The following is a 17,394-nucleotide window of genomic DNA, read 5'->3' as shown; positions in this document are numbered from 1 at the left end:
TAGTTTTTTATCTGTTTTTAATTTTTTTTAAATGTATCAGACCGACTTCGGGAGGTAACCGTCACTGTAGGGCTGACCGAATTTGATGTGAACACTCCTTGTGGTTTCTTTGCTGGTCCCGGAACCGCGTCACAGCTGGTCGTCATCGATTGTACGACATTACCACGGAAAAGATTCGTAAAGATCTCCAAGACAACTGAGGCCCTCACTCTATGTGAAGTTGACGTGTTTGGATTCTCCGTCTAATCAATATCATAGATAAATTCTTGTCTTAAACGATACCGTATAATGCTAAATCTTTGCGCGTTCCCACCCTTTCAGGTTTGGTTTACTCCTTATATATATATGTGAGAGATCTTACTGATACTTGTTGGAGTTGCACATTAGACTATATGTGATATATATATAACATTGCATGTATGGTTTTTATGAACTTTTATATTGAGTTTCTCTTATTAAAAATACCTAATCGGAACGGATTTGGTTTTATCCTGTTTTATAACCGTGGAGTCAATAAAAAACAGTATACTTTTACAGGTAGAAATAACTGTAGAAACTACAATCCTCACACTGATGATACATTCCCAGCAATGCTAGATACTTTATTTGATCAGTAAGAAAACAGTTTTTTAAAATCAATACCTTGTAAACATACTTATATTCATATACTGAAATCATATATTCTGTCGACTATTTGATACTTACCACCAAAATGAATTAGATCTATAGTCTACATTACGATCAACGGCAACATCTATGTAAAGGAAACACGTAGTTTTAATTAATGTTCCAATATCAACGTTACGATACATCCCCTGAGTACTATGGAATGAAATGCAGATTGTTTTGTCAAAGTTAAGTATACCGTCGTATTGTATGAAGAACAGACAAATGATTTTCTTCACAACGCTGTAGGAAGCCTTAACACACCTGCACGAGGGTGTATCACACAGGTAGTATACACATAAAGTCGGTTATGGCATGTGCGGTTTCAATAAATAAATGCATGTTTAAAATGTTACATTACACTTTGTATAATGATACAACAATTGATATAAGATTTTTTCATTTTCCCCGACATTGTCCTTGGCTGCTTGGTAACGTTTTTACAGGGGCACTTGGTGAAAATTAAAAGAAATTGTGATTTGTATGGCAGTTGCACGTACATTCTATTGTGTACTGCATTTGGTAAGCTACTACCAGTCGTTACTGAAAAAGTGACTTGATGATAACAGTTTGCGAGTCGATCATGACATATAAGTAACATGACATAGGCGTCGGAACCGGGGGGAGGGGGCTAGGGGGGGGGGGCTTAGCCCCCCGCACTTTTTTTGCAAAGTTATACCTAACCATTAGAAACATAGCATGATAAAGGGTTCAGCCCCCCCCCCCCCCCCCCCCCACTTTTCTCGCAGGAAAGATTTTTGTTCCTAAAATTACCTTGAAAGTTTGAGAAGTTGGATTCAGAAGCATACTACCCCCCCCCCCCCCCCCCGGATTAGGAAATTCATGATTGTGAAAAAAAATTTGGGTAAGTAAGTTGGAAGTATAGGTATACTCCCCCCCCCCCCCTCCCCCACGGATTAGGATTTCCATGATTTTGGGAATTACTTTTTTCCTCAATATTTCTGAGGATTAGTCTAGCCCCCCCCCCCCCCCACTTTCAATTTGCTTCCGACGCCAGTGCATGACATGACTATTCGCCGATAAATGTGAAGATCAAATATTGTCAACTATTTGATAGTTAGTTGATTTTGAACCAATAAAACTAAACACGAAAATATGATAAAATTTCACAACATAAGTTCGAAGTCGGGAGTGAACGGTTATCTTCAATTTCTATTTTAATCAAAGTACTGAAGTACTGAAAGCCAGGCTCTAATGGTGGGTCTTTATGCATTTTGTGTAGTAAAGACTGAAAATATCTCTCTCTCTTTCTCTCTCTCTTAATGTCAGCAAAGCGTCAGTGCGTCAGAGAGCGACCAAATTTGATAAACACAAATTTATAGTATAAAAAAGTTTTACAGATGCTGCCTTGAATATTGCAACAAGCGTTATATATTTAATAGAGTTAACGTCTTCAACGCGCAGCAAAGTCGTTCATGGACATTCTTGCGCATTGTATGTGTCCAAAATGCATAGTCTTGTTTTTAAAACACGTTATTAATAAGATAACTTAAAAAAATAGACCATTCTCTCGAAATTAAAAAAAAGGAAGAAAATGCCAACACTTTAAACAAAACATGGCTCTTTGTGTAACTATTTGGTATAGCGGAAGCTTTTATTTTGACGCTGTTTGGTTTTCTGTTTACTTTTGAAGTTGAGATATTTATAGTAACATTGGCGATTTGCCTGCATACAGCCAGGACTCTGATTTCAGCACAGCCCGGCTAAAAATCATGTTATAATATTTTTTCATTGTTAAAAAAGAAGTATTTATATTACTGGATTGACTTAATAGTAAAAAAAACTTCAAATTTCTGCAATTTACATACATATGTTGCACTTATATCGGAAATAGGTATTAACACTTCCCCGAGAAAAAAATTCTAAATATGCGTATGTAATAATTTTTTCGCAAAAAAAATAAAAATAAAATTAGAAGCCTGTTCTTTCTTGTAAGTAATAATGGGGAATGCAAAAAACAAAATATAAAAATCCAGGTTTTGGTACCAACTATGGACTTTGGAAAAAACAAAATTTCAGTTACTTTTTTTTTTACAAATTATAAAAAAAATAATTGTTGCAGTAGGTGACAGAACAATGCAATGTTTGTTAGAATCTCGTACAGTGGGGTACAGTGCTGGTCAGTTGGTAGGTACACTGCTGTCCAGTAGAGTACATTGCCTCTGTACAGTAGATGTACAGTGAATTAACAGAAGGAAACAATGATTATACAGAAATGGCAACGATGTCTTATAATTATCGGAAATACCAACAGATTTTGAATTCAGAAGTTAAAAGAACAGCTATAAGTGAAATTGATTGTCAATGATGTAGAAATATCATAAAGAACAAAGTGACTTGAAAAAAATATCACATTCTGTTTACGACATAATCGTTCATTGAACTAGGTTTTTTGTTGATTCCATTGTTCAAAGACAGCTTTTCTAGAGAATCTTTTAATATATATTATTAATTTCGTTAAAAGCTTTTCAAGGAGAGTTCTTTGATAGAAATTCATTCAATACTAATTTATATTTTTGCTGCGAAAAAGATACACGTATTAGGCTGGTGGTATATAATACAAAGTGTAATTGTTTAAGCAAAGCAAAAACAAACCTAAAAACCATCATTTAATTTTATACTTAAATCTGAAACAAGCACAGAATGGTTCACCTTCTGATTAGCAAATATTTGAATGAAGTGACATTTACAGCAGTACTGCTGTGTGTTGTATCATTGTATGAGGGAGTGACACCTGCAGTTGTTCCCGGTGAGAAGTATCGTGGTCCCGTTGTTCGGGTGTTTGAGATCATTGGACAACAGCAGTGTGTCCGGGAATGTAGACACAGACCCAAGCTATGTCGGGGAGTCAACTACCGGAAACAGGAACTGTTGTGTGAACTCGTATCGGCCATCGAGAAAACGGAAACCAATCCCGACTATGTCAGAATTGAACTCAATCAGGTACTGTTCTGTCTTTTCTGTTTTTGATTGGTAAATAATGCGTAAGAAATGCTCATAATACGAAGTAAAAGTCGTACATTTCTAATATTGATTGTTTTATCAAACGTCTTTAGGAATTCAAGTTTGTTAGAAAAACAGGACTCTCGTTTTTAATGGGGAATAATAAAGAATTATTGTAAATTTACAAGATATACAAAAAATATCCTTCGGGAGAATGATTTGGTCAAAAAAGCTTTAACGTTCGTGCAAGAACCCCCAGATAGTTAAAAGGCTAGTTTATTTAAATCATAGCGTTTTAGATACCCATTATTTTTTTTTCTGCATCTTGTAAACAATGTGAGTAATAAGTAATTAGAACCGTAATGTATATATCACGGGGGAAAATAACATGTTTCTATATATCTGGCGACAAATGCTCTAGATGGTAAAAAAGCACTTTATTTAAACTTTAGGTCGGTGGGGTGAATTCTGCAAATCCAAAAAGAACACCCGAACAATCCGAAGCCTACTTCTTGACTGCTGATAATAATGAACAAATGATATAAATAAGAATAGTAAACAATAGTAATTAGCACTATAAGCATGAGAGACAGATGACACCGAGTAAAACTTCAAATTGAGTGAGTCAACTATATCAAGTCCACATTGTTAAGATTTAATTTAAAACGATTCATCAATTACACCTTACGTAAAAAAATGTTTTTGGATTAATGTTTGAAAGACAAAATGCGATGAAGATATATATATAGCAATTTGATAACAAATAAAGGAATGTAAATTTGAAGTTTTATACAAAATGTCTTGAATTATAGTTTATTGAAATTTCACTCCATGATATATATATTGAATGGGAGATATAATTATCATAGAAATAAATGAAGTTAAGAAACGCGATTTTGCAAAATTAAAATGAAAAATGATTTCTCGGGGTTCAAATGCACTGATTAACCAAAATCCCAGGTACGCCTAGTTACAATACCAATTTGAGACCTACATGTACTGTATAGTTCATAGCTCGCAAATTGAAGCCAGTAAATGGAGGAATAAATAAATGAAATTCTTTCTTACTTTTGAATATTGACTTGGTTTGTTTTATCAACAGCACCATAAGATACATTGCAGGAACATCTTTTAAATAAAATATAAGCGATTGAAAATCGCAAAATTTGTAATTAGAAAACAAAAACAAACCCAACAGATAGCCACATATTATGTGCATGTCTATGTTAACCAAAGTAAATAACATGTTTATATTATCAACCGTGACCATCTTGTAGACTGTAAATGTACCAGAAATGAACCAGGAATGTCTGGCATGCTCCTCAGACGATCAGTGTGTGACGCTGTCCAGTAAGAAAGTCCATTGTATTCGAGGTGGGTTAAATGTCGATTTTTTTACACAGACAATGCAAATCTGTTCACTATAAAATGAAAATAATAAAACAGTGATCCCCATTTCTTAAAATGATCAATTTATTTGTTTCATTGATATGTCTTTTGCTGCAACACAAAGAATCGGCGCATGTATATATTTTATTTCAAGATCAATAAAAATAAATCTTCATTAAGTTAAAAGAACATGTATAAGTCTAGCCTATTACAACTAAAAAACAATAGTCACTTTAATACCATAACCTACAGAAATACTTGTCGAAAAGTATTATACATGCATTAAATTAAGTTTCATAATGGAGTAGAAAAATTATTATATTGTTATGACGACCACCTCCCTGCAAAAAATATTTTTAAAAAGACTTAAATTAAAGACCGTAATGCAGTGCATGACCTGATATTGAGAAGCTGCAAGACTGATGAAATAATTTCCCCATATTTGTAAACTTTCAATAAATTTTTATTTGTATATGCTTTCATTGATAAACTAAAACAAGGTGGCTAATTTACAACAACTTGCCATCTCCAATCCCCAGGGGAGAGACACTCTCCCTGCGGACATTAACTCTAAAGAATAATCTCTAAAAGCTACCACGTGTTACTCACTTCTTCTGTTAAAGTTTTGAAAATATAACCTTCATTTAAAGATTCACCATCTGGCATTTATACCGAAATCATTTTAAATGTTCTGCTTATTACTGATTGTAGTTAACCAATTAATACTTTTCTTTTAACAAGTTTATTTGCTTATTTAGAAATTACAACAAATTGTCGAATTTTGATCATAAAACTTCCTTATTCATTATATTTTATAATTAGGAACTAAATATTAACAAGCAAATGAAGACAACTCAATGATCAGGTTATAGCTATCTATCGAAATAAAAAAATGTGTTTTTGTTCTATTTGCATCGTACCGGAATGTTTGCCTTATGTTTAATGCTTTCAACATTAAACTCTAAAATAACGAGATAAAATGTTCCTGTTGCCTTTATCACATAATCTCAGTGCTCAGTAATAAGCCATGTATACATGTACCTGACATTATTCTTTCTAATTAACACACTTTAAAAATAACCAAAACATTTTTTTCGTTGCATTTTACAAACTCTAGGGGGTGCCATTTTATAATATAACTGCATGTTAATTGGCATTCTTATAATATCTACACAGAGAGAGAGAGAGAGAGAGAGAGAGAGAGGGAGAGAGAGGGGGGGTGGATAGTAGATTTTGGAAGAATGAAATAGATATAGAGAGAAAAGGTAAAGGGAGTGGGAATGGAAAGCGATATTATTTGTTAGTCTGCTCCACATGATATTCAAATATACACTTCAAAAGAATAAGGTCTTCATTGTTTAGTACTTTTAAGAAACACGTATTAAAGCCGTTGATGTTTTTATTAACGGTCAATGTATTGTATTTCCTTTAAATAATCAATACATATCTGCATTTTTGTAATATTGTTGACAGCTGTTTCAAACCTTGCGTTGCATAAGCCTGCAAAACAATCATCAACGTTAACATGGGCAGGAGTGGCCTACTCAGCCAATTTGGCAGTTGATGGCAATAACGGTACAGACTTTGTCGTAGACTTGTGTACCAGCACGGAGGGTGGAGACACGAATCCGTGGTGGTTGGTGGATCTGCAGGCTATGTATTCCATCAGATCCGTCAGAATATTCAATAGAGGAATGGACAAGTGGGGACTAGGTAAGGGTAAACAGAAACATTGAAACTATAGGTACAGTCTTCAAGTAACGACATTGTAAAACGACGTAAACTAGTGGAGTACAGCTTTGATTACATCCGTGAAAAATAAAACGGGGAAAACCTTTTTATCTTTTACGTTTTTATTTATAGCTAGGAGATAATAAGAAGAAAAAAATATAAGGAAAAAAGCAGGTTTTCGAATTATAAGTTAACAGTTTCACATTAATATATGTTTTGTTTTTTTACTTAGATGTGTCAGACCGGCTGCGGAATGCTACCGTCATTGTAGGGCTGACAGAGTCAGATGTCAACACTCCCTGTGGATTCTTTGCTGGTCCCGGTACTTTGTCACAGCTGGTAGTCATCGCCTGTCCGACATTACCAAAGGGGAGATTCGTTAAGATCTCCATAATCACTGAGTATCTCACTCTTTGTGAAGTTGAAGTGTTTGGATACTCTGTCTAATTATTATTACTGATGTCTTAACGAAACGATTCTCTTTCCGACCAAATAATTATGTATATGTTGAGGTGAGGTTTTCAATAGCTGAATGTTCAGTTTTACATCTGTAATAAAACTTTCTATTTAATGATTGCTTTAATTGTTTTTATTTATAAAACTGCAAGTAGTTGATATACAAATAAAAAGCGTTTTTATAAACTATTTTATCACGTGTAGAGTATACCATCCGTGTGATAAGCCTTTGCTTTTCAAACGAATGATGTTTTATCAAATACTTCCGGGTAGACACAGCATACTGTGGAATCATTAGAATTCGTGGTGGCTCAATTTTCGTGGTATTAGAGGGTAGCCCTCGCCCACGAATTTACATCCTCAAAGAAAACTAATTATGAAAGATTTAGTTTACCTACTTAAACTGAAAACTAACGCATCCATGAAATTACATCCCCACAAATAAGCAAAACACCCACAATCAACGAAAATGGGCCCACACGAAATAACATGATTCCACAGTAGTTGCAGGTCTTCAGCTCCCGGTCTTAAATAAATTAAGATGGACGACCAGGGAACTACAGTGCCAACCATTGAAAAAATTGTATATTTATTGCCCACAAAAATCTGCAATAGTTTTGGACTGATTACTCTTATTTATACGCACCTTCTGTGAAAACAAGTAATATCATTCAATTGTGCATGCAATTTACTACTGATATCGTCTCCTTACTTGCCTCAGACTTTCTTCGGAGAACGCTATACCGACCTCGGAAAATTAAGAATGTTAAATTTTCAGCGAGATCGAGAGTCACCATTGTTACATGTAAACAAACTGCACCACTTCTCTTTACGGGGCTGGTAATGGTGCTTTAAAAGAGACAATATCAGTAGAAAATGGCATTATGAATTTAATGGTTCTAATTGTGTTCACAGAATCATTCCAAAACTAGCGCACGTTTACGTACGCAATAAGTATACAGTTTTTCCACTTTTATTCCACCACACGTATCTCAATGTTTTCAACTTCGAATCATTAGGCTAGTGTTTGTTTTAAAAAACATGAACAATTGTTTCTCGTTCGAGTCAATTCAAACTACATAGAATTCGCAATTCCGTGTATGTCAACAACGTAATTATTCAAGTATTCTGATCAGTATTTCCATTAAATGAAGTAATTAAGCTCTAAGAAAAATTGAGAGATAAAATAATATTTTTAAGTTTATTTCAGTGAAATTTTACATAAAAACAGTTAAATTAACTCCGAAATAATAACTAACTTGTATTGCACGATGTCACTATTCTGCCTCAAGAAGACAGATAGCTTATCAATGACTCTTGAATTCGGTAAAAAGCTACAATAAAACGAAATACATAATTAACTCAAATATGACACCAAATTACACATTTCCTCAATTTCCTTAAAGCTAAACACTGCTCGTAAATATGCACTTGCGCCGTATTTCTCACCGTTATCTCTACAACCCCTTTATAAGCTGCAGACCTCTTCGCAGTTAAAACTATTTCGCTGTAGAGGTCTCACCTGTGTGGACATACAATTTGCCTCGCCTTGTTACTCGATCGCAATAAAAATATAAAGCTTTACACATTTTTTCATGCCAAGAGAATATTATCACCAAATAAACTGGTCAAAATATAATAACAAACTGAATATGCAAATAAAATAAGAACTAAATGCATAAAATCCAAAGACCAAGAAAGGAATACTATACCTCAGCGACGAGTTTCAGTTGGAAATCCGGTGTAACGAAATCGAAGGGTTCATATACCAGGTACCTGTGTGGCGATGACAATTTACAAGCGGTGTTCAGCTTTAAGACAATATTAGGGTTCTGAGCAATTCATGCATTCAGCACACATTATGTAGAAAACAGGCATATACTGCAAACATACATGTGTTTGACATATTTTTGACGCTACAGATTGACCGTAGATTAAAGTTTAAATCTTCATACACAATATCATGAATCATAACTATTAGATGCACGTTTACAATACTTATTTCTGTTATATTAGGACAACAATCATTTCTCTAATTATAAAGTTTATCCCCCCTTTCTTAGGAAAACAATGGAAAATATATAAAATAAGACGAACTTTAAATTGGTCAATAACCAAAAGGGTTTACGGAGAAGGGTCGCCGAGCAAAGTTCTGGATATTTCACTATTTTTAATAAACACTTGGTTGGTATAAAAAACAAGAAGGTTAAATTGCTACTTAACAAACCAATTAACACGGGAATGACTGTTTTAGACCTGTCAAAACTATTCATTTATCAATTTAATTATGGATAATTATGTCAAGAAACAAGTATAGTGACAGGGCAACTTTGCTTGTTTTACAAGTTTAAACGGAAGATTTGTATCAAGACATGACTCGAAATAAAGAGTTATTTGATACATCCAACTACCCAAAGAATTTCATTTACAGCGAGACAAACATATACGAAGTTGAGAAGATGAAAGACAAAACCGGAGGTGTGTATTAAGCACGTGGAATATTGATTGTTTCTATATACTTTTAACGATTGAACTTATACTTTCGTCATAATATGGTATTCAGGGTATCGGGTAAAATATACAAAAATGATAAAAATATTTACATTCAAACTGTCTAATAATCTCTTTCTAGTAGTAGTACAGTTCAATATTATATAAATAAATCGTTTTACACAATTAATGAAACTTTTCTATATAGAGTAAGATTGTTTGAAAGGTGTATGTTTAAATTTCCCCGTGTTATTCATACCAGTAACAAATTATTAACGCATGCAATAATTCTGATAGAAAAGTTTCATTTTACAGATTACATATGAATAACATATATTATCTAAAAATACAATGCCCTTGTTTTTTTTGTTTTTTTTCTTTATCCCTTTAGAACTCATCGTCTCCGTCTAAATCCACCACTCGCTTCTTTTTGCGTGGTGTCACCACCAAACTTTATTTCCCACCCTCTAAAAAGAGGAAATTATAAGTTGTTCACCTTTAGTTTAAAAAAAGGTATAGTGTTACAAGCTGCTTACTTGATCATTTTGTGAAGTAAACAACATTTTTGAAGTAAACAAAACAATTATAGTTCGCTCACGACTTGAGAAGATCTCATCATGAACCTACACCTGCAATGCTACTTTTCTTACATCAACAACGGAACAAAGACATCACCGAACACTCACATCATCACAGTCAGAGTTAAAAGATAGCATTATAGTATATTTACTATACACAAGAGTAGATTAAGTTCTTGTAGACCACAACCTCTGCTTAATTTCGTGGGAATAGTTTTAAAACATTATGTGAAGTTGTTTTTTTGTTTTTTTTACATACATTTAGGTAATTTGTAGGAGTCAAACAATACAGATCACTGCTCTAGAAGACCTCTTCGTGAACTTCTTGCAAACAATGACGCTAAATGAAGACTCCTGAAATCACATCAACAGCGGGACCAAAAAACCTCATAGATCACTCACATCAACAACGAAATTTTGTTGTAAAAAAATTAAGTAATTAATAAAAAATAATGATGATAACATTAAGGTATCCGATCCATATTAGGACCAAATTTTTCCATTCTTCATGTATTTAATAAATGATATTTAAATAAAGCATTTAAGAGTAGAAAAAGATTTACCGAGAGAAATTTATAAAAATATTATTAACTAAGCAGTAATTAATAAATGAAGATTGCATTAAGGTCTATGGAGACAAGCACATTTTTTAAAATAAAAAAGTAATAACTACGAATATCAAAAAATGCTTTGGTGGAAAGATGTATTTTATCATTAGAAATACAAACACTGATAAAAATAAATTTTATACCGTGTATATTTTTTTAGAATTAATTTTTATAGAATAAAAGCAAAGGGGGACAACTCTTCAAATAAAGGAAAAGGTCATTAATTAGCACACATTCGACTCTTACATATTGTTACATAAATAGGAAAATTATATCCAAGTATACTGAGTATTAAGCCCATACATATCTGTTATGCACCCAGATTCATTGAATCTGAGGCTATTATAATTTTTCAACCTTAAATAAAACATCCCATCTAATGGTCTCATGTGTGTACGACCGTAAGCCTAAATCCCCCCCCCCCCTTTTCAATATACCCCCCCCCCCCCCACCTCAAACACTGACATACACACAATGGTTTTTACGAAATTTCATTTTACTGATGTATAGTAGAACATATAACTGTTAACAACTCTGTTAATAAATCCACGCCTCATCGTCTTTACATAATACAATGAGCTTTTGGTATTCGATAAGAATTTTTATATCGGGATCGATATCCTAAATAATTTAACACAACGTTATCAAAATCCCGCGAAGAAGTTAGAAAGAATGGCACGGTTAACGTGGTTGTCTCTTTTGTTGTGCGTAGCATGCATGTCTTTGACTTTCTTCTTTGGATCAGGCCTCTCTCAGATGCAGTTTGGATTAGTGTGCAAGTATTACGGTTCGTGTGATTGGAGACCAAATACGGTATACATTGGATGCTTGTCCAATGATGTAACTGTTTTGACATTTGAACGATTTGATTCAAGCAGTCACGTAGTGTTGTCCTGCACGTCAGTACAGTTGATTTATATTGAAAATACAGAGCTCACGTGCAGTGAAATTTCTACTCTTTTTACAACGCCGAGACCCCTTTTAGTTCAAATCACCGACCCTTTGTCTTCTTGCGTAAGTATTGACTATAAATCAAAAATAATTTAGAGTCACATGAAGGGGGAGGGGATGTCTCTTTCAATTTGTTATTTTGCACACATTAGAAGCATGTTGTGAATGTTTTATTGTTCAATTCATAGGATGTTACCCCATATCTTACTACAGATATGATGCATGGAGGATCTACCAGGGGTGTGGAGGTTAATATTTTTAATTATTTTTTTTTCGGCAATTTATTATTAATTTTTGCATCATGTACATAATTTAATGTATTTTTAGACCATTCAATACCCTGCCACGGATCTTAAAATAAAATCCCAAGAAGTGAGCTTACAGGAGACTTCACCCTCTCTGCAAGGAAAATCTACAAAGGGAGTGGAGGTTGATAATTATTTTTTTCTACAATTTATTATGTATTGTCCCAAAATTATGGCCGTCACTGTATTAATTTTTGCATCATTTACACAATATAGTTCAATATTTTCAAAACACTGTGTAATCATTAGCCTAAAATTTATTTTACTGCATGCAAATTCCGTGGTTAATGTTTAATGCCTAAAAAATTGTCGTTTGAATGCGTTTTTATAGGTTCTGTTCATCCGCGCACAGTTTTCTATATAAACCATAGTACGAAGTGTTTAGAAACAGACTAAAGGCGACCTTGACAGGAACTTTTCTACGTTGGAGGTGTGAATGAATATGAAACTGAATTGAAAAATCAACAAGTATATATTTTGTGGGATTTAAACCATTTTAAGGTAGGAAACAAACAATTTATGACGATAGAGAGTTAAAAGGATGTCTAAAGTGAAAAAGTGAAGCGGGCAGTTAATTCAAATATACGTATTTCTATCGTAACAATCGGCCGAAGTTGGGGCAGATTTTCCCGAATCACTTTGGGTGGCACTGGACTGAGATCCATTGAAGCCTTCTACCAAAATTGTGAAATTTATGGCCCCTGCGTCCGATGTTCAGGCTCTAAGGTACAGGCACGTAGCATCAGGGGGGGGGGGGGGGGGGCAGGGGGGGGGGGGCCTGGCCCCCCCCCCCCCCCCACTTTTTCTCGCAGCAACAAATTTTTTTAAAATTTACATATAAAAAATGGAATTATCATGGAGTTGGCCCCCACTTTTTTCGGAGCATATAAAAAATTGATATTAAAATAAGGAAATGAGGAGTGAAATTGAAGTTATATAGTTCGCCAGCTTCTGCCCCCCCCCCCCCCCCCCCCCCCCCCCCCCCGGATTAGGATTTTGAAGATTTTTGGAAACTTAAAATATTCCTTTTTTTTTTGCTTCTCAAGATTTTTTGGATGAGTCTGGCCCCCCCACTTTCAAAATCGATGCTACGTGCCTAAGGTAGGGCCAATATGGCCATATAGTAAAAATGTAGTAAATCTTAGAAGATCTTCTTCTCTACTCCCATATATATTTGTTAAAAACTAAATGCATGATTATGATGTCCATGAAGCCCTCTACCTAAATTGTGAAATTTATGGCTCCTGGATCAGGGGTTCTGGCTTTAGGGTGGGGCCAATATGGCCATATAGTAAAAATGTATTAAATCTTTGAAAATCTCTTCTCTACTCCCATATATTAAATTTTTATTTTAAAAAATTTAGAAAATAAAATAATGAGAATGAGATTTAATTTCTTTAATTTTTTTAAAAATAATTGATAGAAAGAAAACAATTTCACAATTTCTTCAAATATTTCTTATACCAGAATGTGAAGTGTTTATCCTAGAAGGACCAGAGACGAGGGCAATAACCTCAAGGTACTCTGCAACAGGAAAGACGACAAAGTTTCTGTTCTCATGCCTGGTCGATGAGGATACAGAACCCCACATTATAAGCACCTTTAAGGATGATTTAAAGAACAGACTGCTGCCTGGATCCAGTTATAAACTGCTGTCTACAACATATAATCAGTACGGATACGAGCTGAAAACAGTATATTTATTAGAGTATAGCTGAAATCCTATTTCTTTTAAATGTTTAACTTTAAAATACATTGATAAATAATTTGAATTCTTTTCCAATTTCTTATCCAATGTTTTGAAACAAGACTCCACATGGAAAACAATATCAGCTTTACAAGAACATTAAATCTGTAAGCCAATGCTTACTAGTGATAACCCGATGTGATGTTTTAATATTTTAACAATCAAATACTTTGTTTGGTGATTCATACGGGATATGAAGGTAGCGGTCATTGCAGAAAAAATACATTACCATGTTAGCGATGCCACCACCTTCATATCCTGCATGAATCGCCAAAGAAACCATTTTATTGTTGAGTGAAGCAATGATGCTGGTATACACATTTGTTACGCAGCATATTCCACAACATATAAGCAGCCTTTTCAAATTTATGCTCATGTATTCCCTTGAGAAGACAGAAAATGTCACATTTAATTGCTCATTCTGCTAAAACGGTGGAGATATCAAGGTGCAAAATTCATGAGCTTTCTCGGATATCTCAAATCTATTGATTGCTTTAAAAAAATGTAACTGGAGATACCCTTAAAGTTATAACAAAATATTGTGACCCAATGCTCACCAGTGATACCCCCGCTCTAATGTGAATATGCAAAATAAGCAAAGTTGTCATTTAACAGGAAGTTGACGTTCGATTGGTACAAAAATATACCCCACAATATGGGCATGCCTAAACAAAAAGTGTGTTAAAATTTTAAGCATCTGCGATAAATAGTTACTGAGAAATCTTTAACGAAAATTTGTTTGAAAATTTTGGGTAAAAATAAACAAAGTCATCATTTAACAGGAAGTTGGCGTCCGATTGGTACAAAAATATTTCCCACGATATGGCATGCCTAAACAAATAGTGTGTTAAAATTTTAGACATCTGCGATAAATAGTTGCTGAGATGAATGCAACAGAAACTTTAGTTAAGTACGTACAGACAGTCACACACAAAGGTAAAACAGTATAACACCTTCTCCTTCAGAGAAAAATTTGTTTATGCATGGCGGACGATGCACAACGATGAACAAAGACCGCATTCAGGGCTCGACATTAACGCTTGTCCGCTTGTCCGGTACCAGTTAAAAAAAATATGCGGACAAGTGAATATTGCTGGCCACTTGTCCGACTGGACAAGTGCATTTTTTATGTAAAGAAGTCTCGAACATTTAAAAAAGAAAAGAAAGTTTTGTGATAAGTTTATCCGTAGTCTCGTTATAAGTTTATCGATTAGTTATTTTGAATTTCGATCCCGACATCAAATTGCAATGCAATTGAGTTACTCTTGATCGGGATTGAAGTTCACTTATTTCAAACAACTTTCAAGGTGTGGATCTTAGTTCTTACAAAGTACCAAACACATATGTTAAGAAAAAGAAAGGAAGAAAAGGTAGCAAAGATAAAGGATTATGGAAAGAAATGTAACTTATTTTAGGTTTCATTCATCATTGATAGACTATGATGACTTTCCATGTTTAGTTTTAAAAACAGCTGAGAAATCAATATAACAGTTACATGTATTTTTAAACCTGATGCTAAATTTAAAATGTCTTGTAATTTGCCATGACAAAGCTACAGCTGACAAATCATGTTTAATGTTACAGTATATGGAACAAATACATGTACATATAGGAAAGACACTTTAAGTTTCCATTTAAAAAGTCAGGTTATTAATTATAGCTAGAGTAATCAATAAATGATTTTATTTTAGTAATAGAGTACTGTAGTTTTCAATTTGACAATATTTGATCTTTAATATTGAAAATTTTTCGGACAAGTGAAGTTGAAGTTCGGACAAGTAAATGTTTTGCTCACTTGTCCGAATGGACAAGTAGGAAAAAAAGTTAATGTAGAGCCCTGGCATTGCAATAGGTTACTTGAGTACTATTCTAACTATAACAATAGACAAAAAGCTCACGGATTTCATTAAATATGTTAATAGATAAGTTTCCTAATGGTGACATGTTTTATAGTAAATTTCATAAACTGTACACAAATAATACCTTTTATCCATTATAAATTGTTGTGAAGGTGATGCAGACAGGAGCCTTTTTGACAGAGAACCAAAAGCAGGTGCAAGAGGCATTCTACAGACCAACCGTCCTGGACATCAAAGAGTCATCTGCCGTGGAGAATGGCAAGAGAATCCCAATAGGGCCAGTGGAGGTCACTGAAGTATGTAACAAACATCAAAGCTTTACCCACATTATTCTTGTGCTTTCTTATTACAGCTGAAAACAGAAATTAATTTCAGTAGTCAGTATTTTAATTTCAAAACAAAAACAGAATGCTATTAGACTTCTCCACACCAAATCACCTATCAATATTGTTTCAGTTCAATGTAATAAGTTCAAAATATAACAAAATAATTTAATTAGTTAATGGATTTATTCAATGTGTTAGTTTTGCCTTGCACCACACCAGGTAATATATTAAGTCTGTATTTATTAATAATGGTTTCCGCCGTAGATTTTTTTGTCGGTAGGTGGCGCGCGTGTAGTAGCGGGTATAAACAAATCTCGTAACTATAGGCTATATTTACTTCGTTTCGTAAGACGGTACGTTGGCGTAACTTCAATCTTCAATGCCTCAGTATTGCTGTGTGCCTGGGTGCACGGGATATGGTGGACACAAGTTTCCACATGACAAAATTTACTCAAAAAAGTGGAGAATTGCGATAAAACGCACTGATCCAAAAACAAAACAACTTTGGAAACCCGGACCTAATGATGTTGTATGCAAGGCTCACTTTGTGTCGTCGGACTACAAGAGCACTTTATTAGGTTAGTAAAAATTTCAGTGATTTAATTTCGTTTATGTTTAAGGTTTCACATTTTCTTATCTTTTTGCTACATTTCAATACATAATTAGATACGTGCATTCATTTAATCCGAAATTCCTCAGAAAAACATCGCACTACATCCCAGTGCCTATTAAACATGTTAAACTGATTTCAATAGTAAGAGCATTGCAATTATACCACTATCTATTGTCAGAGGAATCTTGGATTTTGTATTTTTAATTAACAATTAAATTTATTTTGATTATCGGGAAGTACATGTACAGTAGCCTAATACTCTTGTCAAGTCCTCTTACATGGAAAGCTCCTATGTCCCAATGTAAAATGCACACTCACTCACTGTGAATGGAATTGATTTATATGTAATCTGTACATGTACTTCAAAAGTATAATCATTTAAAAAAACTTATTGTTTAACTTGTTTTTTCATCATCAATTAATTTTAAGAAAATGATGCTTTGTGGTTGCATGTTTTTGTTTCAGGTGTGCTGAAGATACATCACAAAGAAGATTCTGCAATGATAAGTCTTATCAGGTTTTTTTTCTTTAATTTCTAAGTAAAATTCAGTGCTTTATCAATTTATGGTAAGCATGTTACATTGATTCCCCTTTATTTGCTAATTATATGATGCACTCACAGGTTTTATCTGACATGCAATGACTATATTTTATACTTGTCTACTTATATCAAATGAAGTACATGTACTATTATAGCCAACTTATATCAAA

The 17,394-nt window shown here is 33.9% G+C and overlaps 1 protein-coding gene across 1 annotated transcript in view; it reads left to right on the top strand.

The window, feature by feature from the left end:
- Nucleotides 1-7,422, top strand: part of LOC128174829 (uncharacterized) — a 218,200-nt gene extending 210,778 nt beyond the window's left edge. Inside the window, exons 5-8 of the mRNA XM_052840270.1 lie at nt 3,383-3,630; nt 4,908-5,004; nt 6,493-6,732; nt 6,983-7,422. Coding sequence (XP_052696230.1) covers nt 3,383-3,630; nt 4,908-5,004; nt 6,493-6,732; nt 6,983-7,197 — 800 coding nt within the window. The 3' untranslated portion in view covers nt 7,198-7,422. The remainder of the gene's footprint in view (nt 1-3,382; nt 3,631-4,907; nt 5,005-6,492; nt 6,733-6,982) is intronic.
- Nucleotides 7,423-17,394: the final 9,972 nt, after the last annotated feature.

The sequence above is a fragment of the Crassostrea angulata genome, chromosome 2 (assembly GCF_025612915.1).
Source record: "Crassostrea angulata isolate pt1a10 chromosome 2, ASM2561291v2, whole genome shotgun sequence".
NCBI lineage: Eukaryota > Metazoa > Mollusca > Bivalvia > Ostreida > Ostreidae > Magallana > Magallana angulata.
This window is presented reverse-complemented; position numbering and strand designations above follow the sequence as displayed.